Genomic DNA, 24747 nt, shown 5'->3' with positions numbered 1-24747 from the left:
TGTGAGAATTAGGTATATTGCTTATAGGAACACGATATAAAGCTTAACCTCAGGACCATTACGCGATCCAACAGACTAGTCATCAAACTATTATGTCTCGCAAAAAGTGTATTAATGTTGTCTAAAAGAGAATTTCGATTTTTTAAATATATTGTTGTTTCAATAAGATGGATTTTAAGCTACAAAATATGATTTTTATTAAGGTAATCATAATTTATTATCTTACCACTGAATATGAGGTCTCATCCGGGAATACATTTGGTGTTTCGATCAACTTCAAATCAGTTTCCGGTGCCTCATGTTCTGATATCTCATCCAATGGCTGAGCGGATGTGCTTGGAATTGGAGATGGACTCAAACTTGATCTTATAGTTGTCTGAGAATCGCTTGGAAAAATATTGTTCCGAAGAGGTAATGAATTAAGAAGTATACCCTGTTGCACTGCAAGATAAAAAAAAAAACATATTTTTTCAAAATCAGTTTGAACATGCAAAGATATTTATCTGGTCTTATTTATATACTTTCTCTTTAAAAGGGATGCCCGGTTAGCTTTTACGCAAAGTAAGATATGCCGTGCTGGTTAGTCTGGAAACCTGAATCGCATATTTAAAAGAAGGAGAGTCAAATCACTAGTTTACGTTAGAACTCTAAGCTCCCTCCTATCACCTTCCCTCCCCGTCACACAAAAACTAAATTTGGCAATAGCCGTTAATTTGCTGGTATGAAGAGATGCACTGTAAACGAAAAGTAGACTGTGCATGAATTATTGATCCCCCGCTCAAGTCCAACGTGTTAGTTTAAATAATAAAGCACTAGGCCTAGGGTGGGATGGATCTGGGAAGGCGCCTCATGGCCCGTAAACCTTCCTACCTATTGCCATTCTTTCTATTATTATTGGAAACCAAATTTGATTTTACAAAACATTCACTTCATTTATAAAAATATCTTTAAGTCTGAAAAGCCTCCAAATAAGATTCATTTTAGTTTTATTTCATCGTCGAATCTGTGCACGAAAATAGAAATTAAATCAAGCCTATATTCATACAGCCAACAAGATGTAGCCTCCACTCCCTGCATTCATTTGTCTGGTTTGGTCTCTCAGATTATCATGTAACTGGTACATGATTTCTGTTCGACCTGCCATTCATTTGTTCGTCGTGGATGTGGTCTACATCTGCTACTTACATAAACGCATAAAAACCAAAATATCAAAACCTAGATTGTTCCAATACTTTTTGGTTTGAATATCAAAAAATGGCGTTCGCAACGTTGGAACTATTCCTTCGCTTAAATTTAAATAGAAATTAAATCAGAGCCTATAGTCATGCAGTCAACAGGATGTAGCCTCTACTCTTTGCATTCATTTGTCTGGTTTGGTCTCTCAGATGATCATGTAACTGGTACCTGATTTCTGGTCGGCCTGCCATTCACTTGTTCGTTGTGGATGAGGTCTACATCTGCTACTTACATAAATACAAAAAGCCAAGATATTGGAACCTAGTCAGTTCCAATACTACTTGGTTTGAATATCAAAAAATGGATCCCAAAAAGATGGAACTAATTCTTCACTTCTAATAATCAAAAACCACACTTTAAAACATAACAATTTCAAAGTTCAAAGGATTCCCTATTTCTGTCTCTTGCGTAACTGTATGCGATCCAGGTTGCGCGCGCTCACAACGCGATCATTTAAACAAGATACGCGCGCGCATGTTACTGTCGCGAGCCTGTAAATAAAAACGACCAAACGAGATTGTTTCGCAACCGGCTCTTATCGTTCCGTTGGTAAGTTTATTATTTTTGCTGTATGTTAATTTGTTTGTGAAAAGCAAGCCTTGTAATAGTATATACAACTTAGTTGTGAACGTTTGTCGGGTCTGAAATACTTTTTGCTTATGTTATTCGTTTTATTTCATCGTCGAAACTTTAAACGCAAATAACGAACTTTTCCTGTTTCACCTCGGACACTGGACTTTTGCTGTTTGCAAATATTGTATAGAAAATTAGTCTACATAGATTGATAATTGTCGGCTCAGGCGCGTAGGGCCAGCTGTGGTACCGCAGTTTGAAACGTGGTTAGAGATATTCACCCTGGGTTGGTTTTTTCGTTGAACAGTTCGTTACAGAACGTATACAAAGATTTAAGTAACGTCTCCCCGCACGCGCGCTTTCACCCTACGTTTGTCGTCAAAATTATGCATGAACTCTCTAACTGGTCTGTCACTGTGCCCCTGGCGAGAATGACAGGCTTCCTGAGTGCAGACTTGCGTGTTTTTTCTTTATCAATCTATGTTGATAACTATTCTCTTAGTGAGCTCACTAAGCTATTATCACAATCAGCTGTACTTTTTATAGGTTGTTATTATTACAGCAATAATAATAAAAGTATTAAAACTTGGACTCAATGGAGGCTTTGAACCCTTGTTTTAATATGAAAGGATGCAATAGACGTGTTTTGGCTTTAATACCAAACACGGAGACATAAATGAAACAGAACTATTGATCTCCCGCTCAAGTCCAACGTGTTAGTTTAAATAATAAAGCACTAGGCCTATGTCCCCGGAGCGAAAGTAAGCTTTCCAGATTAGCGTCTGATGATGTGACGTCATCTAATCATGAAATGATAATCATCCATCATGAAAGTAAGAACCAAATAACGCAAAACCCGCTTTGTTAAATCTTTTATTGACGATCGAATGTAAAAAAAGTTACAAACCTGAAGACGAAGTGTTTCGCCATTGTATGGTTCTTTCAAAAAAATTGCTTAATGCTTCCGTCTTTTCGGTAATTTTTTTCTTCACCAGTGGAGTGGAGAATGTGTAAAGTATGGGGTTTATAGATGAGTTCACTGGGAGGACAAATACCGCAATCCACACGTAGGCTTGTTTTTCAGGATCATGGAATTGTCCGAACAGAGAGAAGATTCCGATGATGATTACAGGCATCCAACAAAGGAAATCAGTTAAGATGATGAACACCATTCTTTTGGCCATCTGGGATTCTCTGTTCATGTTCGTTGACCTGACTTGCTTTGAAACCCCTTTTACTGTGAAGAACATAACTATGTACGCAACAAGAATATAAACGAATGAAGCAGAGTTCAATCCGATGAAAAAACCCACGGCATATTCCCAACCAGCTTGCCGTTCTGACGAGAGATGGAGAGGAAGGCAGACAGCCGACTTTCCATAAAATCCCACGTTTCGTTCACTATCATAAAAATAATTCAACCCAAATGTTGGAATTGTAGATATCAGAATTCCAAAAATCCATATCCCTACCACAATAATGTAGGCAAGTGCGCGATTCATTCGTCTTACTTTAAACGGAAAAACAATGCAGATGAGTCTATCGGTTGTAATGAGAGTCAACATAAGCACAGAGACCTCACTTGAAACCATCGACAGAACACCAGTTAATGCGCACATTGATCCAGATCGCCAGTTAATGTCATGTTTAAAGTATTCACCTTGCCACTGTACGTCTTTGACAGCAACAATGAGCAAATAGACGCCCATCAGAAGATCTGACATCGCCAGGTTTGTCAAAAGAAAAGAATGCACTTTGTTATTTTCTTTCACGATAACTCGCATTAGAATGACGAAAAGATTTCCAAGAAGGGCGGAAAGTCCCAGAATCCAAACACAAACTTGAACGGCCTTGTTTTTCATCAGGTCAGAACAGCTAGAGAACTCATCTTTTGGCGAGACGCAATGGACACCAGGGGCTGCTTTTTCAGCATAGCAACAAAGTATAAATTCATCAAGACGACTGATAAAGAAACGAAAAAAATATATTTAAAGGTTAATAAATGGATTTAGCCAAGTCTAAAAGCAGAGCACCCCATTTATTAGATTTTCAATTCGGATTTCAATAAAGTTTACAATGTATACGGAAGCTCATAGGTTCAAAATAAAATTACTTTAAACCGCTCACTGTTCAACAGAATGTTTCAAATCTTAAGGGCTTACTTGAATTGCTGACCTCAATGCTCATTCCTAAACTCAAAGCAACAAAACTCTTAATTAACAACAACTCACATTTCCTTAAGGCTGGTAAGTCCATTAAAGGCGTCTGGAGAAAAGTCTTTCAAACTGATAGAGTTGTGTTCCAGATTTCTTAAAAGAGCATAAATAAGCAATAGGCATTAATATACGAAATTAACAAACATAAGCAGTTGCTAGGGCAAAAACACTAAGAGTGAGTTTATCTCAGACTATAAACAGTACGGCTAGTATATTAGTATTGTTTGTTTGCGATTTTAACAGATCATTAATGAGTCAGTTTTCTTGCAAAGTTTGATCATACTAACTGATGAGTTTTACGAAGATTATGTGAAATAAAGCCAAAGTCAACGCTTTCTCTCTCCAAAGCCAAAAACATTCCTTACAATTTCTCCAAAGAGGACAGTCCAGCAAATGTTTTGGAAGTCAACCTTCGAATCTTGTTCTCATGAAGGGACCTAAAATAAAATATATAGTTTTGTAACAGAGTATGCAAAATTTACGGTTCATCCTGCCAGTAGGTCAGGATGTGTTTAAACACGCGACATAAACTTCGCCTCGCGCAATTGTCTTTAGACTTCTGACCATCTTGCAAGGATTTTGAAATATTATGCAACTTGGTCAAAGTGTTTTGAAAAAATGTTTTGGGCAGGGCTCATTTGGGGCCTTTAAAGTATTGCTAAGCGTAGGTTAGCACCAGCCAAGATTTGGTAAGTTGCCCTAACAATTCACGTGACAGTCATTTATTTTCTCGTTTTTAGAGTTGCACCATGAGAATAGTGTCTTTCATAAAAGCACTGACAAAACATCGACCCCGAATAAGACTCGAACCCGGATCGCTGTACTCAGAGTCCATCGCGTGTCCCACGTTTAACAAAATAGGTCACTATAGAACCTATGGAATATACAAAGGCTTATTCTTCTAACAAAATTGGGCAATTTAATTTAAATCATCTATCTCTTATCTGATTTCATACACCTCACTAACATAATTCATCCATTAGCTTGTATTGGCAGCTTTTATAAAGTTCCAGACTATAACAAGATAAGAGTGCCCGCGTGCTGGTAGGTGAACACATAGAAAACCAAAGTAACCAAAGTACTTGGGCACGGGCGCCCACCGTGTCCGAATTATGGCATGGAAACTTGAAAAAATAGTATTTTCATATTACCGTGCCAGGCACCAAGTGTGAACACAGCCTTACTCACTGACTAACATTTGGTAACCGTGAGTTTTTATTACACTTACAGTATTTTAAGCTTCGATAAACCAATGAAAGTATTGTCCGGCAACTCTTCCAGTAGATTATGTTGAAGATACCTAAATGAAAATTTATCAAACCACAAGTTTAAAATTACGAATAACAGACGCGATATTACAGTGTATATATTATGCATTAGTAAACAAACGTGCAAATAAACATTTGGTTCTTTTTATTTTAAACTTACAAGTGTCGTAAATTTCTCGTGTCGTTAAACGCGTCCTTATCAATCACTTTTATCCGGTTTTGTCTGAAGCTCCTTCAACAAGAAAATGAGAAGTAACATTAATTTAAGGCTTTTTGTTAATTAATTATTATTGATTAAATTCAGGTTTGAAATTCTCATACGAGTGTGATTATTTCCAACTTACAATGTTGTCAGTGACATTAGTGAAGCCAAGGTTGACGACGAAATATCTTCTATCAGGTTGAAGCTACAGTCCCTTTAAAGACGAATGGAATGAATTTAGAAATGAATTTAGATCCATATAAAGACTGCTGTTTGTTTGTTTGTTTGTTTGTTCTTTAGATCATATATTGCATTTCTACTTACAAAGTCTGTAGATTTACCATCTTGTGAAAAATGCCATCGGATATGGTCCTCATAAAATTCCACTCAAGCTTTCTAAAACGAAATAATTCTGAATAAGAATTAAATAATTATAAAGAATTACACAGCCTAGTAAGAAAAATCAGACAGCGCATTTTAATTTAATATTGAAGGGTCGCCAAAACTAAACTTTCAGCCAAGCCGATCTTTCTTTAAAATATCTCCCCTCCTCCTCCTCCTCTTTATAACAAGCAGTTTCCACGTCTGGCAATGTTGGGTTGTCTTTGAAACGTCGGATACAACCGGTTCTATTCATATATTTTATAAAGCTTATCACTTTAGTTGGACCTCATACTTGACTAAAAACATCTCGGGTACTAAAAACTTTGTCTCTTTCTGCCTGTATACTTGTAGCCTAAAGAGAACTGCCAACATCCTTATCAGTATGGGTTAACTCAAGTTAATGTTTATACTTACAGTGTATGCAGGGAAGAAACGTTGGCAAATGCACCTCTTTCTATTCTGAAGAGGCGGTTTCCACTCAAGTCCCTACAATGATTTCAAATTGATTGTATTTATGGAGTCAGTGTTTTTAAGAAATGTTGCATGTTTTTGAGTAACACTCTTGCTCTTGTTAGCGTAGGTAGGAATAAATAAATTTTGGAATTTAATATGTATCACAAAGAAAACGACAATTACTTCCAGCAGCTTATTAACTACAACAACAACGGGTTGCCAAGAGATTGCTCGTTAGAGGATTGATTAGTTATACTGTGCAGGAGGTCTAGAGCTGATAAAAATTAACTGCCACACAATTTTGCCTGTAGATGTATATACATTTATTTATGCATACATATTTAATTACTGCTTTCAAAAGAAGTTTTATCATATTGCCAAACCACCTAAGGTGTATTTACGCGTTTCTAATTGATTAATTTAACTGAAATTAATTAGTGACGTTAACAATCACGATTGATTTACGAACTGGAAGGTTGCGCGGACGTTGTTAAGAGGTTGCCGGATCATATACTTACAAATACTTCAACATCGGTAAAGCAGGCAAGAGTTTCTTGGGTAAAAACGAAATTTTATTCCTCTGAAAAAGTCTGTCGAAATAACAAGTAGGTATGAAAACGAGTTTGTTAACAAAAGCGTAATCTAAGATACATGAAGGTTCCCATATGAGAGAAATGTACAATAAATGCAAAAGCAATATTAAAGAATAGGCAATTTTTAAACGAAATGATACCCTGTGTTAATGTTAATTTCATTTCGAGATAAACGTCTGAGAAGACTGCATAAATACTCTTAAATTTTTCTTTTTACTACTCACAAACGATATCAGGTGTAGACTAACCCCCCCAAAAAAAAAAAAAAAAAAAAAACAAAAAAAAAAAAAAAAAAAAAAAAAAAAAAAAAAAAAACCAAAAAAAAAAAAAAAAAAAAAAAAAACACTTTGGCCGGGCCTTAATAGTAGATAGCTGATAGTAGATGATTGGCTTACATTACGGCAGCATTAGACGGAATGTTTCCTGGTATTGCTGTTAGTTCTCTTCCTGTCTTTACTGTAATCACCATTTCACGATGCTTTGGTGAAATAAAATTACACTCACAGCTGGAAGGACAACCTTTATCAAGAGAAATTCACAACACGTTAAGTTGAACAGCGTTACGTTAAGAATTCACAATACGTTAAGTTGAACAGCGTTGAACTGCATCTCATGATTGCTGCTAACCCGATTCAGTCAGACATTCTCAGCGATAGAATTTCGTTCGACACTAACACTTCGACTAAGTAAGCACCTCGCTCTTTGAATCCTCTGAAACGTCTTAAAACACTTACTCCTTTTACTCCTTTGTATTTCTTTATTTGCGGGCTATACAACGGACATATATATGTCTGAATTTATCAAACCAGGTCGGAATTTTCACCGTTTCACTCGTGAATAACTAAAGGGAATGTCAGTCTTTTATTTCTCTTCTCCTCTCTCTTCTTCACCTTTCAGCGCTGTATTTCTTTTTTTTCCCCTTTCTTGTGGCGTTTTGAGCCATTCCGCGTACGTACTTGTTCAAGAATACTGACGTCACTTTTCTTTGACCCGGTTTTGATAAATTCAGACATATATATATATATATAATAAAAGCTTCGCAACAATCAAACGTGCGGAGTAAATCCACAAAAAGAAAAAGAACTGAAATGTATTTACAGTAGTGAGATCATCCTGGCAGCCGATGAAGTCTTTGCAGGTATTATTGACTATAAATCTTAATTGTTTGAGATAGATGCACCACGAAAGAAAGTCAAGGTTACGCCGACAACATCAGTGCGAAAGTGTTAATCCTACGTTTACCTTCATATTGGACGCAGTTTATATGTCCATTGGTTGCTGAAAGAAGATAAATAAACTTTATTTAAATGCCATATTTATTTATTACTGAAACATGGCAGTGTAATAACGTCATAATATTATGTATTTATGTAATGCAAAAAGTTGTAATTATGTTAATTGCTATATATTAAATAACAAAGGCAAGGTGTTGGGAGAATACTTAGGAGAAATTTATCGACTGAGTGATTTAGCGTGAACTTTAGTCACTTACCTTTTTCCGCGGTATAGTGTAGTTTCAGTCCAGCCCTTGATACTTTTTCGTTGCTGACGAAGTTAATTTCCATCACATTTGAAGATGATTGAATAAATTCTGGAAATCTTTCGCCGCAATATCTTCCCACAAATGTCTTTGTCTTGCCGCTGTTATATACTTCTATGTAGTCGTTAAGACAAGAGGGGTGATCTTCCAATTGAAATTCCAAGAAGCGCAGTTTAATCGTGTTTTCCGGGGGAACCTTGATCATCCAGTGACAACGAGTCAGAGGAGGATAGTAGCCAGAGTGGCGTGGGGATAAAATTAGGCCTGATGGATCAGTAAAGTTTCTATCACAGGCTGAAGAAGAATAAGATTTATGTCAACGAAAGGTAAAAATTAAATGGATCCCCTAAACTTATCGCTTATCGTCCTTCGTCACTAGAGAAAGAAAGAATGTACCTTTTGTTGCACTGAGTGGAACTGGATGACAATATCCGGGTATGACGTGCAAATCTCTAAAGCCCACGTATCCTGGGTTATTACCCAAATCCGCCTCGAAAGAAACCTAAAAAAAATAACCAAAAAACAGGGAAAATATTAAGGTTATTGTTATTTTTTTGTAACTAGTTGTCATTGTTTGAAGTTACTTTTACCTTTATCGATACCGAACCGTACCGCGCCCTACTCAATTCATTTTCACGCTCATCCACCTGACATGTTCAGTAGCCAAATAAGAACATACAGCTCATGGACTTACCAACTCTGACACATCAGCTGGGAAGATAGGCGGCATCTTAGATAAAGTTGCATTTGAAAACAAGCGTAAGAGAAGACTGTTAACTTAAGGTATTTTACTCACCCTGTGTTTAGTTACACTAGGTAGAGATACTCTGCCATATTTCCATGTCCCTTCAGTATTGTTGGATTCATTTGCTGCCCACATTAACCTCCTCGTCCGGTTCATTAAATCTAATTGTTGGTATACACGAAGAGCCAGTCTCCCATAGCCATACATGATATATCTGAATCGTACACAGACACTGTGCCCTTCATAGTAACGCTCGTACAGTGGACTTTCAAACACAGATGGTTGAAAAGATTGGGACGATTTGTTGGCAGACACAATGAAGCGGGAACCTTAATTAAAAAAGGGAAGCAAGTGGACCACAGTGTTACAGAGGCATATTTAAAGCTATATAAGTGTTGTGATATTGCAGCTCTTGCTTGTAACTAGTGTTCTGCAAACATTGCCTGTTGTACCCACCTGCGCTGTCTGTACACAGGGCTGGTCTTTGAATATTGACATCTCCAACAAAACTAGAAACAAACTGTGACCATGGTAAGATGGCATTTGCAAGATTCTCGCCACAGCCGTGTGACATCCACGTTATAACGCTACTGTCAAGAGCCATGTTAAACATGTTTACAGAGCTGATAGAACCAATAAACTCCCCAGCTTTGTTGTCTAATGTTGCCTGATCTTTTGTAAGTCCCACGATAAATTCACCTTTTCCTGTTAAAACAATGCGTCATTAAAAGTTATTTTATCTACTTCAACTAAATTCCAATTAATTCAAATCCAAGCAAACTCGACATTTGAATTTAAACTTAGGCTCTTGACCACCTTAAGTACTTTGGCCTTCGATGCTGGGTGACTCGAAAACCAAGCCGAATAACCGTATATATTGCTCTTTGCTCAAACCGTTGTTTGCTACTTATTTTAATTTCTAGAGCTGGAGGGTGGCGTTACGCCAAAGAAGAGTGATTTACTTATTCCCACTTTTAACGACCGGGGTTCAAAGTTTACAGTTTTTACCAATTATGGATGGCCCGTATATACAGCACTGAATCCAATGATACATAACGACTTCGTAACCGGAGAATGCGGTATTTGAGTTAAAGAGAAATAAACGATTTTTAAGCATATCTTTTAGCTATACGAAAGCACACAACAAACTCAAGTTGTGACACTTTTTTAATATCTTTTATTTTGTTTCTTTGGCTATTTGTTCCTTGGCTTTTTCCCTATAATTGGGAACTATTATTGTGTTGCTTCAATATTTTCAATTTTCAGATATGATAAATAGTTTTTTTAAAAGAATATTTAACTAATTCCTTACCAGGGATTTTTTCTCCGTCAGAAAATCTACTTCCTGAAAGTTTAGTCTTGTCATAATAAAAATTGACTTTTCCGCCTCGAGACGCCCACACCAAACAAATATGATGCCATTTGCCGTCATTTGCTACGACGCTGGTCTTTGACCTATCACAATAAATTTGAAAGCTAGCGTAAGGTGTCCTGAAGAGAATTAACAAGAAAATTTCCTACCGTAAGGCATACGGACTACTTCTACGCTGTAGTCACACATGGAACTGCAGGGAAACATCCCAAATTAATCACGACTAACAAGTAAAAATACTGTAATGTTAACTTGTTATTAACTGGATCCTTACTAAAGGAATATCGTCCAAGGTCCTTCTAGAAAGGCTTGAGCGAAGAAAGCTTCGTGCAAGTAAGACAAAGGGCGATATTCTTCTTTTACAGTCCAAGCTAATGAAAGTTTATAACAAGTTTATTACCATTAAGCTCAAAATGCCCATTACAGGAAAATTTGATTTGGCTATTAGCCATTGATAACGTCTTATCTAAACAAACTTTATCCATACATAAAAATGACTGTTGTTAGACAGACACTTACGATGTTGTCTCCCCAATGTACACATAGAATCCTCTGTAGTCAAGGAGTGCAATAGCAGTGACGTATCTCCCTGGATTTTCATAGCGCACTCTGTACCATATGGGAGTACCTGCACTGGTCTCTGTCGGACGACTTCATCCAGAAGCAAAGCGTGAAAGCGGAGAGATCTGGCATATCAGTTATGTTCACATAGCCACGGTGATTGCCAGGAAAATTCAGTTGGTAATTGCTTTCCTTCGTGAAGCCTATAAGAAAAGATTGATTCATTTCTGAAGAGATTTTACCGGCTATACCTAGCGGAAGGTTTATCATAGTAAAAACTACATGACAATTGACTGATGTTGTAATACTTATTGTACTATAAAACATTTTATCGTTTTTTTTTTTGTCAAAATAAAATGGTTGTTGTTGCATAAAACAACGACAAAGATGCCTCTAGTCGTGTTGGCATCTCAGTTTACAGTTGTTATAGTTACTAACGATATGCCGCCCAAAACAAATCCTGCAGTCGCTAAATGAACATAACAGGCCCCTGAGCGCACTTTCAAGACGAAATAACAAAACAAGCTTCACAATAGGGCTTCTAACCTAAACATTTACATCATGGATTTTTGCGTCCAAGATTTGGGTGCTTTTTTACAAGGTGGGTGTAGGGTATGCGAGAGGGTATTTTTGGAATTTTAAAAGAAGCTGAAACATTCCATCTCTGACAATAAAAACCTTAAACGAACCTTTAACGACATCTGTTAATGATTTACGATATATCGCTTTTAGTTAGATTCAGGAACAATACTTGTTCTGCATCATGAACAATGTAGCATGCTTTTTACTTTGCGTATGATAATAAAAACTGACTTGGATTTTTCCCACATAACCAAACATACTGCTTTTATGATGAAATGGTACTTACAGTTTTACTACCAAAATCTAGAACAATTCATACTAAACTAAACTAAGGGTATGAATAAAGCAAAAAGCTTTGCCCATATAAGTAACCTGGCTTTAAATAGGATAAGCTTTCCATTTCTTGCTTCGTTGTTGGCTTCCACTGTCTAGACCCACTCTTGGAATTAACCCATCCACAAACGCCTTCACGAAATTGGAAACAACCGTAGTTTACTTAAAAAATAAAAGGAAAAAGACAACGTCAAATTACTGTTAGTACACGCAAATTATTACTTTTTGACCAAAGGGGCATAGAAAACCAACAGAATGTTGAAACAAACAAAGGAACAAAGAGATGGGGGAATTGAAAATGAAGGAAATAGGAATGGTACGAATAAACGAAAAAACAAAAAAGTTGAAAGTTGAGGAATAGAAGAATGGAGAACTGGAGGGATGTTTGGATGGAGCGAGACCGGAGGAATGAAGAAATGGAAGCAAGGAGGTATGGAAGTATGAAAAAAAAAAGAAACTGCTGAGGAGAATAAAGTCCCACAAGTTGGTAAAAAAGGGTATGGAAGTATGGAAGGATGGTTGCATGGTAGCATGGAGTAATGGAGGTACGAAGACATGGACTTATGGGGGAATGGGAAGTGCAAGAATGTTTAAACGCCACCACTTACGATCACAGAAGCCTGACATTTGACCTTGTTCGTTGATCGAAGACGTTTGACACCACAAGTCCTCGCTTTCCTCACTAGTACATGTATTACGTTCCTTCTTTTGGTAAACGAAAGGAAAAGCGCAGCAATTCCCATTAGTTGTTCTTCGTATGGGACATAACGCTCGAGTTGGTCCTAACATAAGGTAGAAGAAATAAAGAAAGCTCTATGCTTTGTTCTAGATCCGTGCTGCTCTGGTTAATGCTCAGTTGCTTAAAAAACGTGAAAACGTGGTAAGAACATTAGCAACTGACTGTACACGCGGGTCAACTTTTTTTCTGAATTACTATATGCAGCTGTTTCGAGAAAGTTTGTCGGAAAAAAGCACAAAGCACGACAAGACCGAAAGGTGGTCTGGGTATTCACTTGAATTTTTCATATTGGCCTAGAAGAAATGTACAAGTTTGTACTTTTGGACGTTAAGAATTTTTTTTCCTATCAGGAGGCCTTTTTCTGAAGCTTTACTTTAATTTGCTGTCGTATGTCTTTGAGTTTTGAAAATTGTTCTGAAAATTCAGCGTAGCTAAAAGTACCTCGTTTTCACATGACTAAGGAGAAAGGAAACGTGCAAATTCGCTTTCTTAATGTCGTTATATCTCGTTAGTATTCAGTACGGTGCGCGCAGTAGCTCTGACTCACACTACTTTTCAGTCTTGTTGATTACAATTTTGTGTTTTTTTTTTTTCCGACAACATTAGCTTTCCCGTAACAGCTGTATACAACAGAACACATCCACAATAAAATGGAATACATTTTCTTTGAGCATGGCTAAATTGGAGCTATTTTTCAGCCAAATTTCAATTCAAGGGGAACATTTTGGTATTAAGCAACTTTTTTGATTTATTCTATTTTGGTTTCGGTGATTTGTTGTACCTCTGCATTTTGCAACCTCATAATTAGTATTGAGGTAATCGGGGTATGGTGGTTTTCGAATTTTTCATAATTGCTTCGTAAATAGTTGCGATGGCCAACAAAAAGTATCTATTACAAGTCGGTCATGCTTCACCCTTTAAAACGTAACCGTAAGTTCTACACTTCTACCACTTCACCCTAGTCACTGGAAACGGAAAATACCGAGAGTGATCAGGACTAAGAAGCGAATGTTAACAAACAACGAAGGGGAAGATTTAATTTGAACTTACTGTACAATTTAGAAACATCTCCTGGAGAAAGCGTACGCAAAACCACCACTAAATCCCTCAAGGAGCCTTGTAGTACTTCCCCCGTGTCTTTCTTAAAGCCGATTTCATACACTGTGTGATTTGTCAGGTTAAGATCAATATCTTGTCCTGTATAACTGGAAGGCGTGTCTCCAACTTGTATCCCATCGAAGTACAGTTTTCCTTTCAAGGTTTTGCGATTCCAGGTAAACACTACATGTGTCCAGACATTTGCTTTAATGTTTCTGTGATAACATGCAATAAACAAACTTAAACTTCAACTCGTGAAATAAAGGGCGTATTTATTTGCAACATACGCGTATTGCCATCGCATTTGCTCGATGGATTTTTTTTTTGCTTTTTTTTTTTTAGATAAATAAAAATTTCCAATTACAATTCAGTTCCGTTTTTCCAACCTTATCCTTCTTTTATTTAGCGATGCTGGACTTAATCCGCGGAGGCACACCAGTCACATAGCGTCATACGTAGCGAGCTACATAGCCGGGGTACCCCACCTTATCCTTTAGTTCAGTATTATTATGTTTATGGGGCATTTGTAACATTCACATAAATGACATATTACTCGCGCAGTGTTTTGTAATCTGCCTCTCGATGCTTATGATAAACCCATCTAATTTAAACTGGTTCTTCTTGTACAGAAATCTTCCAAGAGTAGTTTATTTCCTGGAAGTTAAAGGATCTCTCCCAACCATAATACTCGCGCGGGTTTTTTTAATCTGCCTCTCGATGCTTATGATAAACCCATCTAATTAAGATTGGTTCTTCCTGTACAGAAAACTTCCAAGAGAAGTTTCCAGGAAGAACTCATGTAAAGTTAGTCATTATGTTGTCTTAAGATCATTAAAGCCTCGATTACTTACTGGTCACTGTACATCCGAAGTAAAAACTGGACATTTGGCGGGAGTCCACTTCGTCTCAAAGTTACATGTACCTGGCGGCGATATATATACAGTCTAAACTGAAAAGGCCATGACCAGTCAGATAAAATGTGTCCTAAAGCGTTGACGTCAGGGATTTTTAATCGAATAGATATGGAAAAACTGCTTTTGCGTATATTTATTGCTGGAATCTCAGCATATGCCGCCTGGCCGTCAAGATAAAGAGGTGTGAGTTCATCTTGAGTTTTGTAGACAGCCGTTCCTTGAAGCCTTAAAATGTAAAGCAAAACATCATGAAACTAGTGTGAATGTTTTAACTACATCTTTGATCAAATAAAGTAGCCTAGTCTATTTTTTTCTTGGAGAAATGTTGAAATGGACTTAAATTAAACAGATGTAGTCATTAACATAACGAGGAAATCTTTTCTTCTCTGCTACTTTACCTAGTTCTTATAATTACAAGTACATAATGTTTTTTTGGAATCAATGAATAATAGCTAATTATACGATATTCATTTTGCTACCAATCCCCGGCAACAATCATCAAGGAAAAGCTGCTCTACAACAGAGTCTATCATTAATTAACATGGAATATTGCAAGTCATTTTTTTCCCTATACCTCACATCCTTGTCTGTTCCATCAAGTTTCCAGAAATAGTCAGCATCCAAAGGGTTTTTACCATAGTCCTTACTTTTGTCTACAAAACGGTAAAAAGACAAGCTTTGAAAAATATACCCCAAGTTTAAAGTAAAGAAATGATCCTCGCGTGAAATTGAAATTAAAGAAATTGCAAGAAAGAAGCCTGAATAACTTCAGGTCTTCAACGGGATTTGAATCCGTGACCTCCGAAAACCGGTGCGATGCATGCTCTGCCTACTGAGCTATGACTCCACACATCCGGAGCAAGGCCAATTGTGAGTTCTTCTTTTTCCGTGAAAGAATAGAATGACGTGAAGTATATGAACTGCGGATGGATATAAAGTCAAGAATTAATCCTCGTAGTGAAATTGCAATTAAAAATATGAAAAGAAAAGTTTTTTCGAAAACTTCGCCAAAAAAGCTTTCTTGCTTCTCTCTCTGCAATTTCTTTAATTGCAATTTTACTGCGAAGATCATTTATCAGACTTGTTCTGGTTTCGACATGGGTTTTTTTTGGGTCCTGCCACGTCTCGCCGAACCATGGAGCGACGACACTCGCCTGTGTGTGCCGCCTAAGCGTACCAAACATGTTCGATTAAATATAAGTCTCCTATTACATGGTAAAAACATACATATGTAAAAACCCTAGAAATATGGTAATCCCTACTGATTTAAGTTGGATCATTTTATAGCCTGCCTTCTTACCTTGCCAGGGAATTGTTTGACAACTATCAGTTAGAAAAACTATGTCATCCAAAGCAATGATCGCCCGCCATGACGATTTCCATACTTCGAAGAGAACCTGATGACGGGAACGTTTCATTTATTATTATTATTATTTATTATTATTATTTATTGTATTACATTTAAACCAATGTCATTTATGTTCGTTGTGAAAACGCTTCATTTTGAAATTTCATTACGAGGCACAAATAACTACTGTACACCCATAACATATCTTGATCGTATATCGGAAAATGTGCAAATGAATATGAAAAGCTGGATATTTAGCGCTTTCAGTCACTACTTGGCTTTGTAGTCCATTTTATTTACCTGATATGAATTTGACATGGAATTGATAGGCAAACGAGCATAAGACCAAACGCCAACATTATTTTCATGTGAAGTCGAGGTCCACACTGTCCATTTGGTCTCATTAGAAATTAACGTAACTTCAAGTGATGTGAATCCAATACTTCCGAGGTAATACCAAAATTGTAAGCATTTCCATCCAGCCCCAGCAGAAATGCGATGACTTTTCATATTTCCGTAACATGCCACGAGATTGTTTTGACTAGCCTTGGCTCGAGTTGAACAACCCTTGAAATAAGTAAATCCTCCTAATAAATGTAATAGGAAATATATTAAATTGTAGCAAAAATTAAAAGTGAGATTAAAGTATTGTAACTTGTAACATGCAAAGCGACTTCTCGATACGTCTATTATTTCCATTAGTGTCAATTTTTTTATCCTTTTTTTTTGAAATAAAAAAAAATAGTTGTTATCGACCAAACGTGAGTTCCAGCATGAAATAAAAATTAAGTAACGAAACAAAGAAAATCAAGCTTTGTATTATTTTTTCTCTAACAAGAAAAAGCAAGTAAACGGTCCGAGTGCTGCTGCTGTCCACATGGAAAACCCTGGACTGGTTGTTTAGTCAATTAGATGGTGCTATTCAGTTCTTTCGGACAGGGCGCCGATGAGAAAATGATGAAGGTACTTACCGAGAGAATTTTGCCAATCTTTTCTTAAGAATCTCAATGGAAAAATCTTGCTCAACCGCCATGTACCGCTGGACTCCCAAGTACAATGGTCTAGTTCAAACAGGCATCCGGAATGTTCTATAATAGACCAAGAAACATTATACAACGGTCAAAATTGGGAGCTCTGCATCCTGGCTTGCACTAAACAAATAAGGAAAACATTGTCAGAAGAGAATTCCCTGTATCGCACGTGACGCAATCGGGCCGCCTACGGTTTGATCACTCAGTGATGTTGGTGTTTCAAGCAATCTGATTGGTTAGCTATGTCGGGCTAATCTACCGCTATTCACCTCGATTTTAAGGAATAATTGTTAAATGTCATCTTGTTCGCGCATGCTCGGCACGATTTTAGAATATTTAAATCTTTGTAAATTCACCCTCGCCAATATAAAACCTAAAAAGATTTAAGGGAACTTACCATTTCCAAATACGGTCTGGCATTCCTCTCCGTCTAATAAAGAAAAGTCGTCAACAGCTATGTCTCCATGAACACCATTCCCAACGACACCCTCTAGAACAACCTAGAAGTAATTGTAACAGTAACATAGTAATTATAAGTAAAATTGTTATCATCTCATCTAGTTTTGGTGTAGACACAAAAACTAGTCCAACTTTTTTGGGGGTACCTGCGTCTCGGCACATTTCCCAGGATTGTTTCTCGCCTTCGACCCTGGTAATTGTTTTCTCTTTAAAGAGAGTCTTACTAGCCTGAATAGACGTCCCGTTTTGGTCGCCTGCTTCCGAGAAGGGACGTCTAAAAAAATCGGCTGCTTATTCTATCAGGCTGTCGTCACTAAAAATCATTTGCATAATTATGTGCAATTACGACTTAATATGAACGCACGAGGATTGTTATTGAAAACGTCTGCAAAGAGCTCGCAAGAGTTTACCTTCCCAGGAATGAATTTACTAGTCATTTACTTTGAGTTTATTACTATTTTAGTTTACCTATGGATACGGAATCAATATGATAAACCGGTAAGTAAGTTTCAAGCTGGCGGCATTCGTCGCATCGACCTGCAGTGTTTCGCCAAATTACGTATTTTTGTGTTGTTAACAATTTGTCAACAAAGGCGCTCGATGCTTATCTCCTGCAGCCTCGATGAGCCAGAGTGATTTCTGAACTCATTGTCCACGGTTAAGTAGGATATTCGATTCGTGATCTAAATTGCGTTTCTTGATGCCTCTGTAACCGTCTTAATTGATTCATTTAAATACTCAGGAGTGCTTCTGTCCGCTGCGTAACATAAAATGTAATTTGTGTTGGTCCTGATTAACATAAATTAATATTTTGCCGACACGTAACAGAAAACTGGGGCGAGGGTAGTGCGTAACGCCTCACGGTTAGGCGGTTTGAAAAGTGTCCGTTCAGACACACTAAAATTCCTCGGCTTCACACTACGTTGTTTAGATTATGTCATCTGTTTATTTATTTGTTACTTTGCTTGTTTTGCAAAATTGTTGTAAACCTTAAAACCCCAAAGGTGGCGCCATAGCATTGGTTGGGAGGTACACGGTCCCTATTTTTTCCCATAGCGGGTTTTTTAGGGTTTACGTGTCCGGCTGTGGTGCATGTAAGCTAACAGTTATATCTTCTAATTATGACTCCTGTATCTTATTGATGTGTCAATAAATCCTTATCTTGGGCTTGGCTGACTAACGCGCCCATGCCTTATAGCGGTGTTGTGCGTTTGATAGTTTAGTGAAGGCAAAATATGTTTTGATCGCTAGATAGAGCAAATTAGTTCAGATTATCTCGGTTCCGTAAAGAATATAGTTTGCAGTCGATTAAAATCTCATCCATTTCATGCAAGTTTTCAACAGTTTACTATTAAAACAATTTTATACCCTGAAGTCCTTTATTGAAGCGATTTTTTAAACCAAAGTGTAGTGACGTCACCGGACGGCAATATTAGCGGCCGATTTTTTCAGAAGTCCCTTCTCGGACGCATGCGAACAGAGAGGGACGTCTGAAATTCAGGCTTGTGTCTAGGTTTTCGTACCTTTTCTCAAAAGGCCTAACTACCTTTGAATTAATCACGTGGCTTTGGTGTAACATTCCATTAAAGCAAGTTACGTCTCTTCACATGCTTGGCCTTTTTACCAGCCCGGTCACAGTGCTGAGTTACGGGAACCGATACAAGACGTCGTAAACGGGCATCAGCCAGAGTTGCAGCAAAATACATAATATAACAAGTATAAGCCCATCGACAAAACGATGTGATGACTGGTTTATTATAGAATGTATTACAAGTAATCAAATACACAGAGGAAAACACACCTTGTAGCTTTTAGAAGCGCCTTTGTGACCAACCTGACCAAAACGCCAATTGGCACCTTTATCACCATCTTGACTCCAAACAAGACTGCGTGACTCGTTTGTCTGGATAAAAATATTTAAGCTGCCGATTTCCTGACCTTTCATGTGATACCAAAACTGCACACATGTAGCTTTGTTAGCAGGTATTGTACTGCTGGTCAAAACAGCTGCTTCACCTGCCTGCTTGTCCGAGGCCTCAAGGAATATATAATTACCTGCAAAACGACAGTCAGTTTATAATCAGGTGGAGTGTTTCTAAGAGTAACTGAACTTAAAAGTAAAAAGTAAAGCCTGCTGTCGAGCCAAGTGGCTCATCAGGCCGGAGCTTATCCCGGTTTCTGTAGCATTAAGTCGGCTAGGAGTATTGCTACTCCCCCCTGGATGGGATGCTAGTCCATCGCAGGGTTACCCCCCAGCACTAAATTCGCCGGTACCCATTTATACACCTGGGTGGAGAGAGGCACTATGAGAGTAAAGTGTTTTGCCTAAGAACCCAACACAATGACCCCGGCCAGGTCTCGAACCCGGACCGCTCGATCCGGAGTCCGGCGCACTAACCATTAGGCCACCGCGCCTCCCACAGTAACTGGACTTAGTGGAGTACAATTCAGGGAGTAATCGGGCGAGTAATTTTAAAATCGGCGGAATGCACTGCCCGAGGCCGATTTAAAATTATGAGCACGATTACTCTTTGAATTGAACGACAGAGAAGGTCCAATTACTTATTAATCGTATCAATAACAAAATTCGATGTTAGAAGTCTTTCAGAACCTCTTTTGTGTGAAAAAGTCAAAGACATGTTCGAAAACATAACATGTTTTTCTTACAAAGAGTAGGAATACAGCAAAAAACTCATCTTAGTGCAATGATGTGATTGACGAACGAATGGCATAGGTGTCCAATTATGGATATCTAATTACACAAAACAAATCCCCCACATTTTTCATGGTCTACATCGTCCAACTGTTCAACATCGGACAAACTCTTACAGATTTCGATTTCGATTTTGTTGTGGCCCTGCGAGTTTTAAACTTTGCCGACAACACTGATTTGGACTATGAACTCTGATCACGCGCACGAGTCACACCACGCAGTGGCATCTTCTATGCGTCTGTTTAACAAATAGATTCCATTTTGCCGTGCGTCTGTTCAGTTATAGATCACAGATGACGTCAAAATGTGGTATGAACAAAAAGTGGCCCACGAGCCGCTAGGTGAGTGGGTCACTGATGTTCATACCACATTTTGACGTCTTCTATTATCTACAACTGAACAGACCCACAATACAATAACACAAGACTTCAGTACACTTCAGTTTGAGCAATGCCGCTACCGGTGAGCTAAAGTTGTTTTCATTTCACGATAAAGTTTCCGTAACCACGAAGCACTGTTAAACCGATTAAATAAACAGAAAAAATGCTAAATTGAAAGTCAATGAAAAAACTAACCTTTATTCCATTTCGAAAGTTGTTCAAAACTGTAAGCATTAACCTAAGCGTTTAACCGCCATTCATTTGTTTCCTGTGGCGTCGTCCAACTGTACAGCATCGGTCAAACACTTTCATACAGATTTCGATAATTTCTCGAATAATTCACTGTCTTCTTCAAGCTTGTTTAGCCCAGTTAATGCTGGGTAAAGGTGAACGATGCTTGGCGTATTATTTCTCACTGTAGATTTGTAATTAAGCTGATTTTTTTTTGGCTTTGTTGTGGCCCCACAAGTTTGAAAAACTTTGCCGGCAACTCTGATTTGGAATATGAACTCTGATCACGCGCTCGAGTCACACCACCCCGTGACGGTATCTGTACGTCTGTACTCTAATAGATGACAGACATCAACCAATCACAACGCGCGCAATAGCTCGGTTATTGTATAAACTCTTATAGACCATAGAAATGACGTCAAAAAATGTTCAAAACTCAAGTGGAAGCATGAGTCGTTAGGTGAGTGGTTTCACTGCAAAGTTTTGGACATTTACTGGCGTCATTTCTATGGTCAATTTAACAATTATTCCACGAGCGCGCGTTGGATATGAGATGGTTGGAACTCATTGACCATAACTTTGGACCAATCAGCACACGAGAATTCTTTTGGTTATGGTATAATTAACAATTATTCTTTGAAATCTCGGTGAATAGCGGCAGAACGGCGAGGTGAATATTCTGCCGCTATCCATCGAGATTTCAAAGAATAATTGTTTTAGTAAGTAATAGATCAAAAACTCGTGCTTCGTTTTTCATCAGGGGTTCCAAACACCGAGAAACAGATGAAAGCACGACGCCGAAGGCGGAGTGCTTTTATTGTTTCGAGGTGTTTGGAACCCCTGATGAAAAACGAAGCACGAGTTTTTGAGCTGGCTTCTCAAACTAGCATGAGAATTCTTTTCGAAGAATAGGCAATTAGTAGGCGTGCTCAATAGGCTATTGTCTGTTTTTTATTCATATGGTAAATGAAATGAATATTTTATATGCGGCCATGTGGGCAAGTTTTAAAGGTTGAATTTTTAATAAATTAACATTATGCCGCATGATGGAGAGCGAGTCCAGATCAGAACGTTTTCGAGTTCCAAAAACCTCTTCTCAATAAAATGTTTTGGTGAATGATGCTGTTCCAGCTTCAACTAAGTATAAAAGCAAGTGGGCTGTGAACATTTTTGCCGAATGGCAGAGGTTGAGAGAGGTTAAAGTTCCGGTATTAGATTGTGGCGGTCTCTTCAAGGACTACGATTTACACAAGGTTACCGCTGTGAGTGCAGATATTGCTGGAATGGACGCTCTGTCGCTGAACTATTGGTTGTCAAAATTTGTGATGGAGGTAGCTAAAAAGTCCGGTGAAAGATACCCTCCCAAGTCTGTTTATGGTATCATTTGTGCCCTCAAGCGTTATTTGGAGGAGAAAAATGGATCAGAAGCTTTGAATCCTCTGGACGCTAGTGACAAAAGGTACTTGACAACTTTTAGACCGAATTGGTTAGTAATTTAAAATGCACTGTTTCAGGACTTTAATTTTGTGTGTTGTTTTCTGAAGGTTTGTCCTCTTCCGACGTTGCTTAGATGCCGAGATGAAGAATGGCGTTCGAGAAGGGCTTCACATTAAGTGTAAGAAAGAGGAAAAGGAGTTTGTGAGCGAGCAAGAAGAAGCAGTATTCTGGCAAAAGAAATTGCTGGGAACTACATCAGCTAAGTCGTTATTGAACACGATCTATTTCTACAACGGAAAAGTTTTTGGCTTGCGGGGGGGAGATCACAGAAATATTGTTGTAAACAACTTTGAAATTGGTCCAAATTTTATTAAGTTTGAAGAAAATGCCTCTAAAACTTATCATGGAGGTCTTTGTGATCTAAAGTATGTGCCGCGAGTGGTCAAGCACGTTTGTCATTCTATTGAGGAAAAGCACGAGCCGTGCCTTGTTGAGATATTCAGATTGTATGTAGGGTTAGTTGAGACTCATGCAAAGGAAGTTACTGCATTTTACTTTAAGCCGTCAAAAACTAGGTTCGCATTCGATAAAGCGCCCGTAGGCATCAATAGCTTGAACAAGATTTTGCCTGACATGTGCGACGCGGCAGGCTTTAAACGCAAAACCGCTCACAGTTTGCGCGTTACTTGTGTCTCCTCCCTTTTCAATTCTGGGGTGGAAGAAAAATTGATTCGCGAAAGGTCGGGCATCGTTCTAATGCATTGTTGCAGTACGAAAAGCCTACAGAAGAAAATGTGTCTAAAGTTTCAAAGATCCTAGGTCCAAGTGTTGTTAGTACAACTACATGTTCCACCACAGAGAAACAGGACGAATCTTTAACGGATGTTGTTTTCCAGAAAGGAAAATTCAAAAACTGTACAATTAATGTAACGATGTGTAAGAAGGAATAATATGTTGCTGTATTGTTATTGTAAGCAATGATTTAAGCGGGAAAAATGCTGTATTTAGAATTATAATTAAGACTGATTAAAATTCAAGTTTCTTGATCAGTGTCTTGATCAGTTTTTGAACTAATCTACCGTGTCTTGATCGGTATGTTAATTGGGTATCAACATACATGCACCTGACCCAATTGATGCGAGCTGATTGGGTCATCAGCTCATGAATAATTAATGAGTTTCAGAAGCTTATATACACACGAGTCGAAGCGATCTCAAAACAAGCGATCTCAAAGTTTTCAGAAGGAAACCATTTAAAGTCGATTTAATTGACCTCTCAATTCATGCGTGGAAAACATACATACAAGCGGTACTAAACGGCATGCGCGAATCAGTTTACAGAATCTTCAAACATGGCAAATCTAGTTTATCTTCGATCTAATCCTCGTCGCAATCTAGAAAAATGGTCCTTTAACACCATTCAACCATTTAAACCTGCAGTATGAATCAAAAACCTTCTTGCAAAACATTTTGACCATTCAATCAAAGGTTTTGAAGTTCACTTGAATTGAAAATTGAAAGAGCAGTTGGCGAAGGATCCATCTGAAAGTTTGGATTATACTGAATGTGTGCAGAACTGTGGTGAAAACTTGATGTTTTTCGGCTCGCACAAAGACGTTTTCCTGAATATTTGTGAAGGATCTTGGTTGAATAACACTTGACGTTGCTTCCGATAAATAGTTCTGCGGTATTCATCAGTTTCTGCCGATGCCAAGCGAAGGGCGACTTGACGGTATTTTATTTTAGTAAGCAAATGTTTATCGTTTTACTCGAGTTGTGTAGACTTTGAGCTGCAAATTGCGAAAAATGTAGTCTTCTCTTACTTTGAAAACCATCCGGCCAAATTTCGTTGCCTTTTTGCGTTTTCTGATTCAACATCTTCTTGTATTCTAAGTATTTGCGATTCAGAAACGCCGGCGAAACGCAAGTTTACGCCGGCCATTTTGTTTCACGCAATATTCACTCCGTAGGGAGTGAATAATTAGCCATTATTGGATGAGGCTGAGTATGATATGAAGAATTATGCAGATCTCGGAGGGTGTTATCTGCCTAAGCCTTCGGCTTCGGCGGATAACATACTCCGAGATCTGCATAATTCTTCATATCATACGAAAGCCGAATTCAATAATTGTTTTATTATTCATTCAAAATATTTCCAGAGCTACAAATGCACAAAATGAATTTAATAGGGTTTTGACAGTAGGCAAGGTACACAAATTTGATTTAAACTTCAAAAACTCGGTTACCTTCATTAAATTTCTTGTCCTTTATAATGTCGATATTTAGCACTTGCTTGAAGTGTCTATTGAATCTAAATCTGATGACACAAAGCGATGTTTT

At 37.9% G+C, this 24747-nt stretch overlaps 2 protein-coding genes across 2 annotated transcripts in view; one reads left to right on the top strand and one right to left on the bottom strand.

Annotated features, from left to right (window-relative positions):
- The window catches only part of LOC144655982 (uncharacterized), a 77905-nt gene that overhangs the window by 7455 nt on the left and 45703 nt on the right, over positions 1–24747 (bottom strand). Inside the window, 29 exon segments of the mRNA XM_078516183.1 lie at positions 227–441; positions 2717–3771; positions 4041–4118; positions 4391–4462; positions 5254–5325; positions 5454–5525; positions 5638–5709; positions 5820–5891; positions 6294–6365; positions 6851–6922; positions 7321–7444; positions 8168–8203; positions 8418–8759; positions 8862–8967; positions 9262–9539; positions 9667–9915; positions 10523–10665; positions 11102–11223; positions 11225–11346; positions 12098–12220; positions 12667–12840; positions 13848–14110; positions 14747–15034; positions 15384–15462; positions 16110–16206; positions 16458–16744; positions 17129–17245; positions 17586–17688; positions 19449–19702. Of these exon segments, the coding sequence (XP_078372309.1) occupies positions 227–441; positions 2717–3771; positions 4041–4118; positions 4391–4462; positions 5254–5325; positions 5454–5525; positions 5638–5709; positions 5820–5891; positions 6294–6365; positions 6851–6922; positions 7321–7444; positions 8168–8203; positions 8418–8759; positions 8862–8967; positions 9262–9539; positions 9667–9915; positions 10523–10665; positions 11102–11223; positions 11225–11346; positions 12098–12220; positions 12667–12840; positions 13848–14110; positions 14747–15034; positions 15384–15462; positions 16110–16206; positions 16458–16744; positions 17129–17245; positions 17586–17688; positions 19449–19702 (5159 nt within the window).
- Positions 21750–23530, top strand: LOC144657109 (zinc finger MYM-type protein 2-like). The gene is made up of 2 exons (XM_078517406.1): positions 21750–22430; positions 22516–23530. The coding sequence occupies exons 1-2, from the start codon at positions 22255–22257 to the stop codon at positions 23225–23227; spliced, it is 888 nt and encodes a 295-aa protein (XP_078373532.1). The 5' UTR covers positions 21750–22254; the 3' UTR covers positions 23228–23530.

This window comes from Oculina patagonica, chromosome 6 (genome assembly GCF_052425735.1).
Source record: "Oculina patagonica isolate OP01 chromosome 6, crgOcupat, whole genome shotgun sequence".
Taxonomy (NCBI): domain Eukaryota; kingdom Metazoa; phylum Cnidaria; class Anthozoa; order Scleractinia; family Oculinidae; genus Oculina; species Oculina patagonica.
Note: the sequence above shows the minus strand (reverse complement) of the source record. Positions and strands in the feature narration are given on the sequence as shown.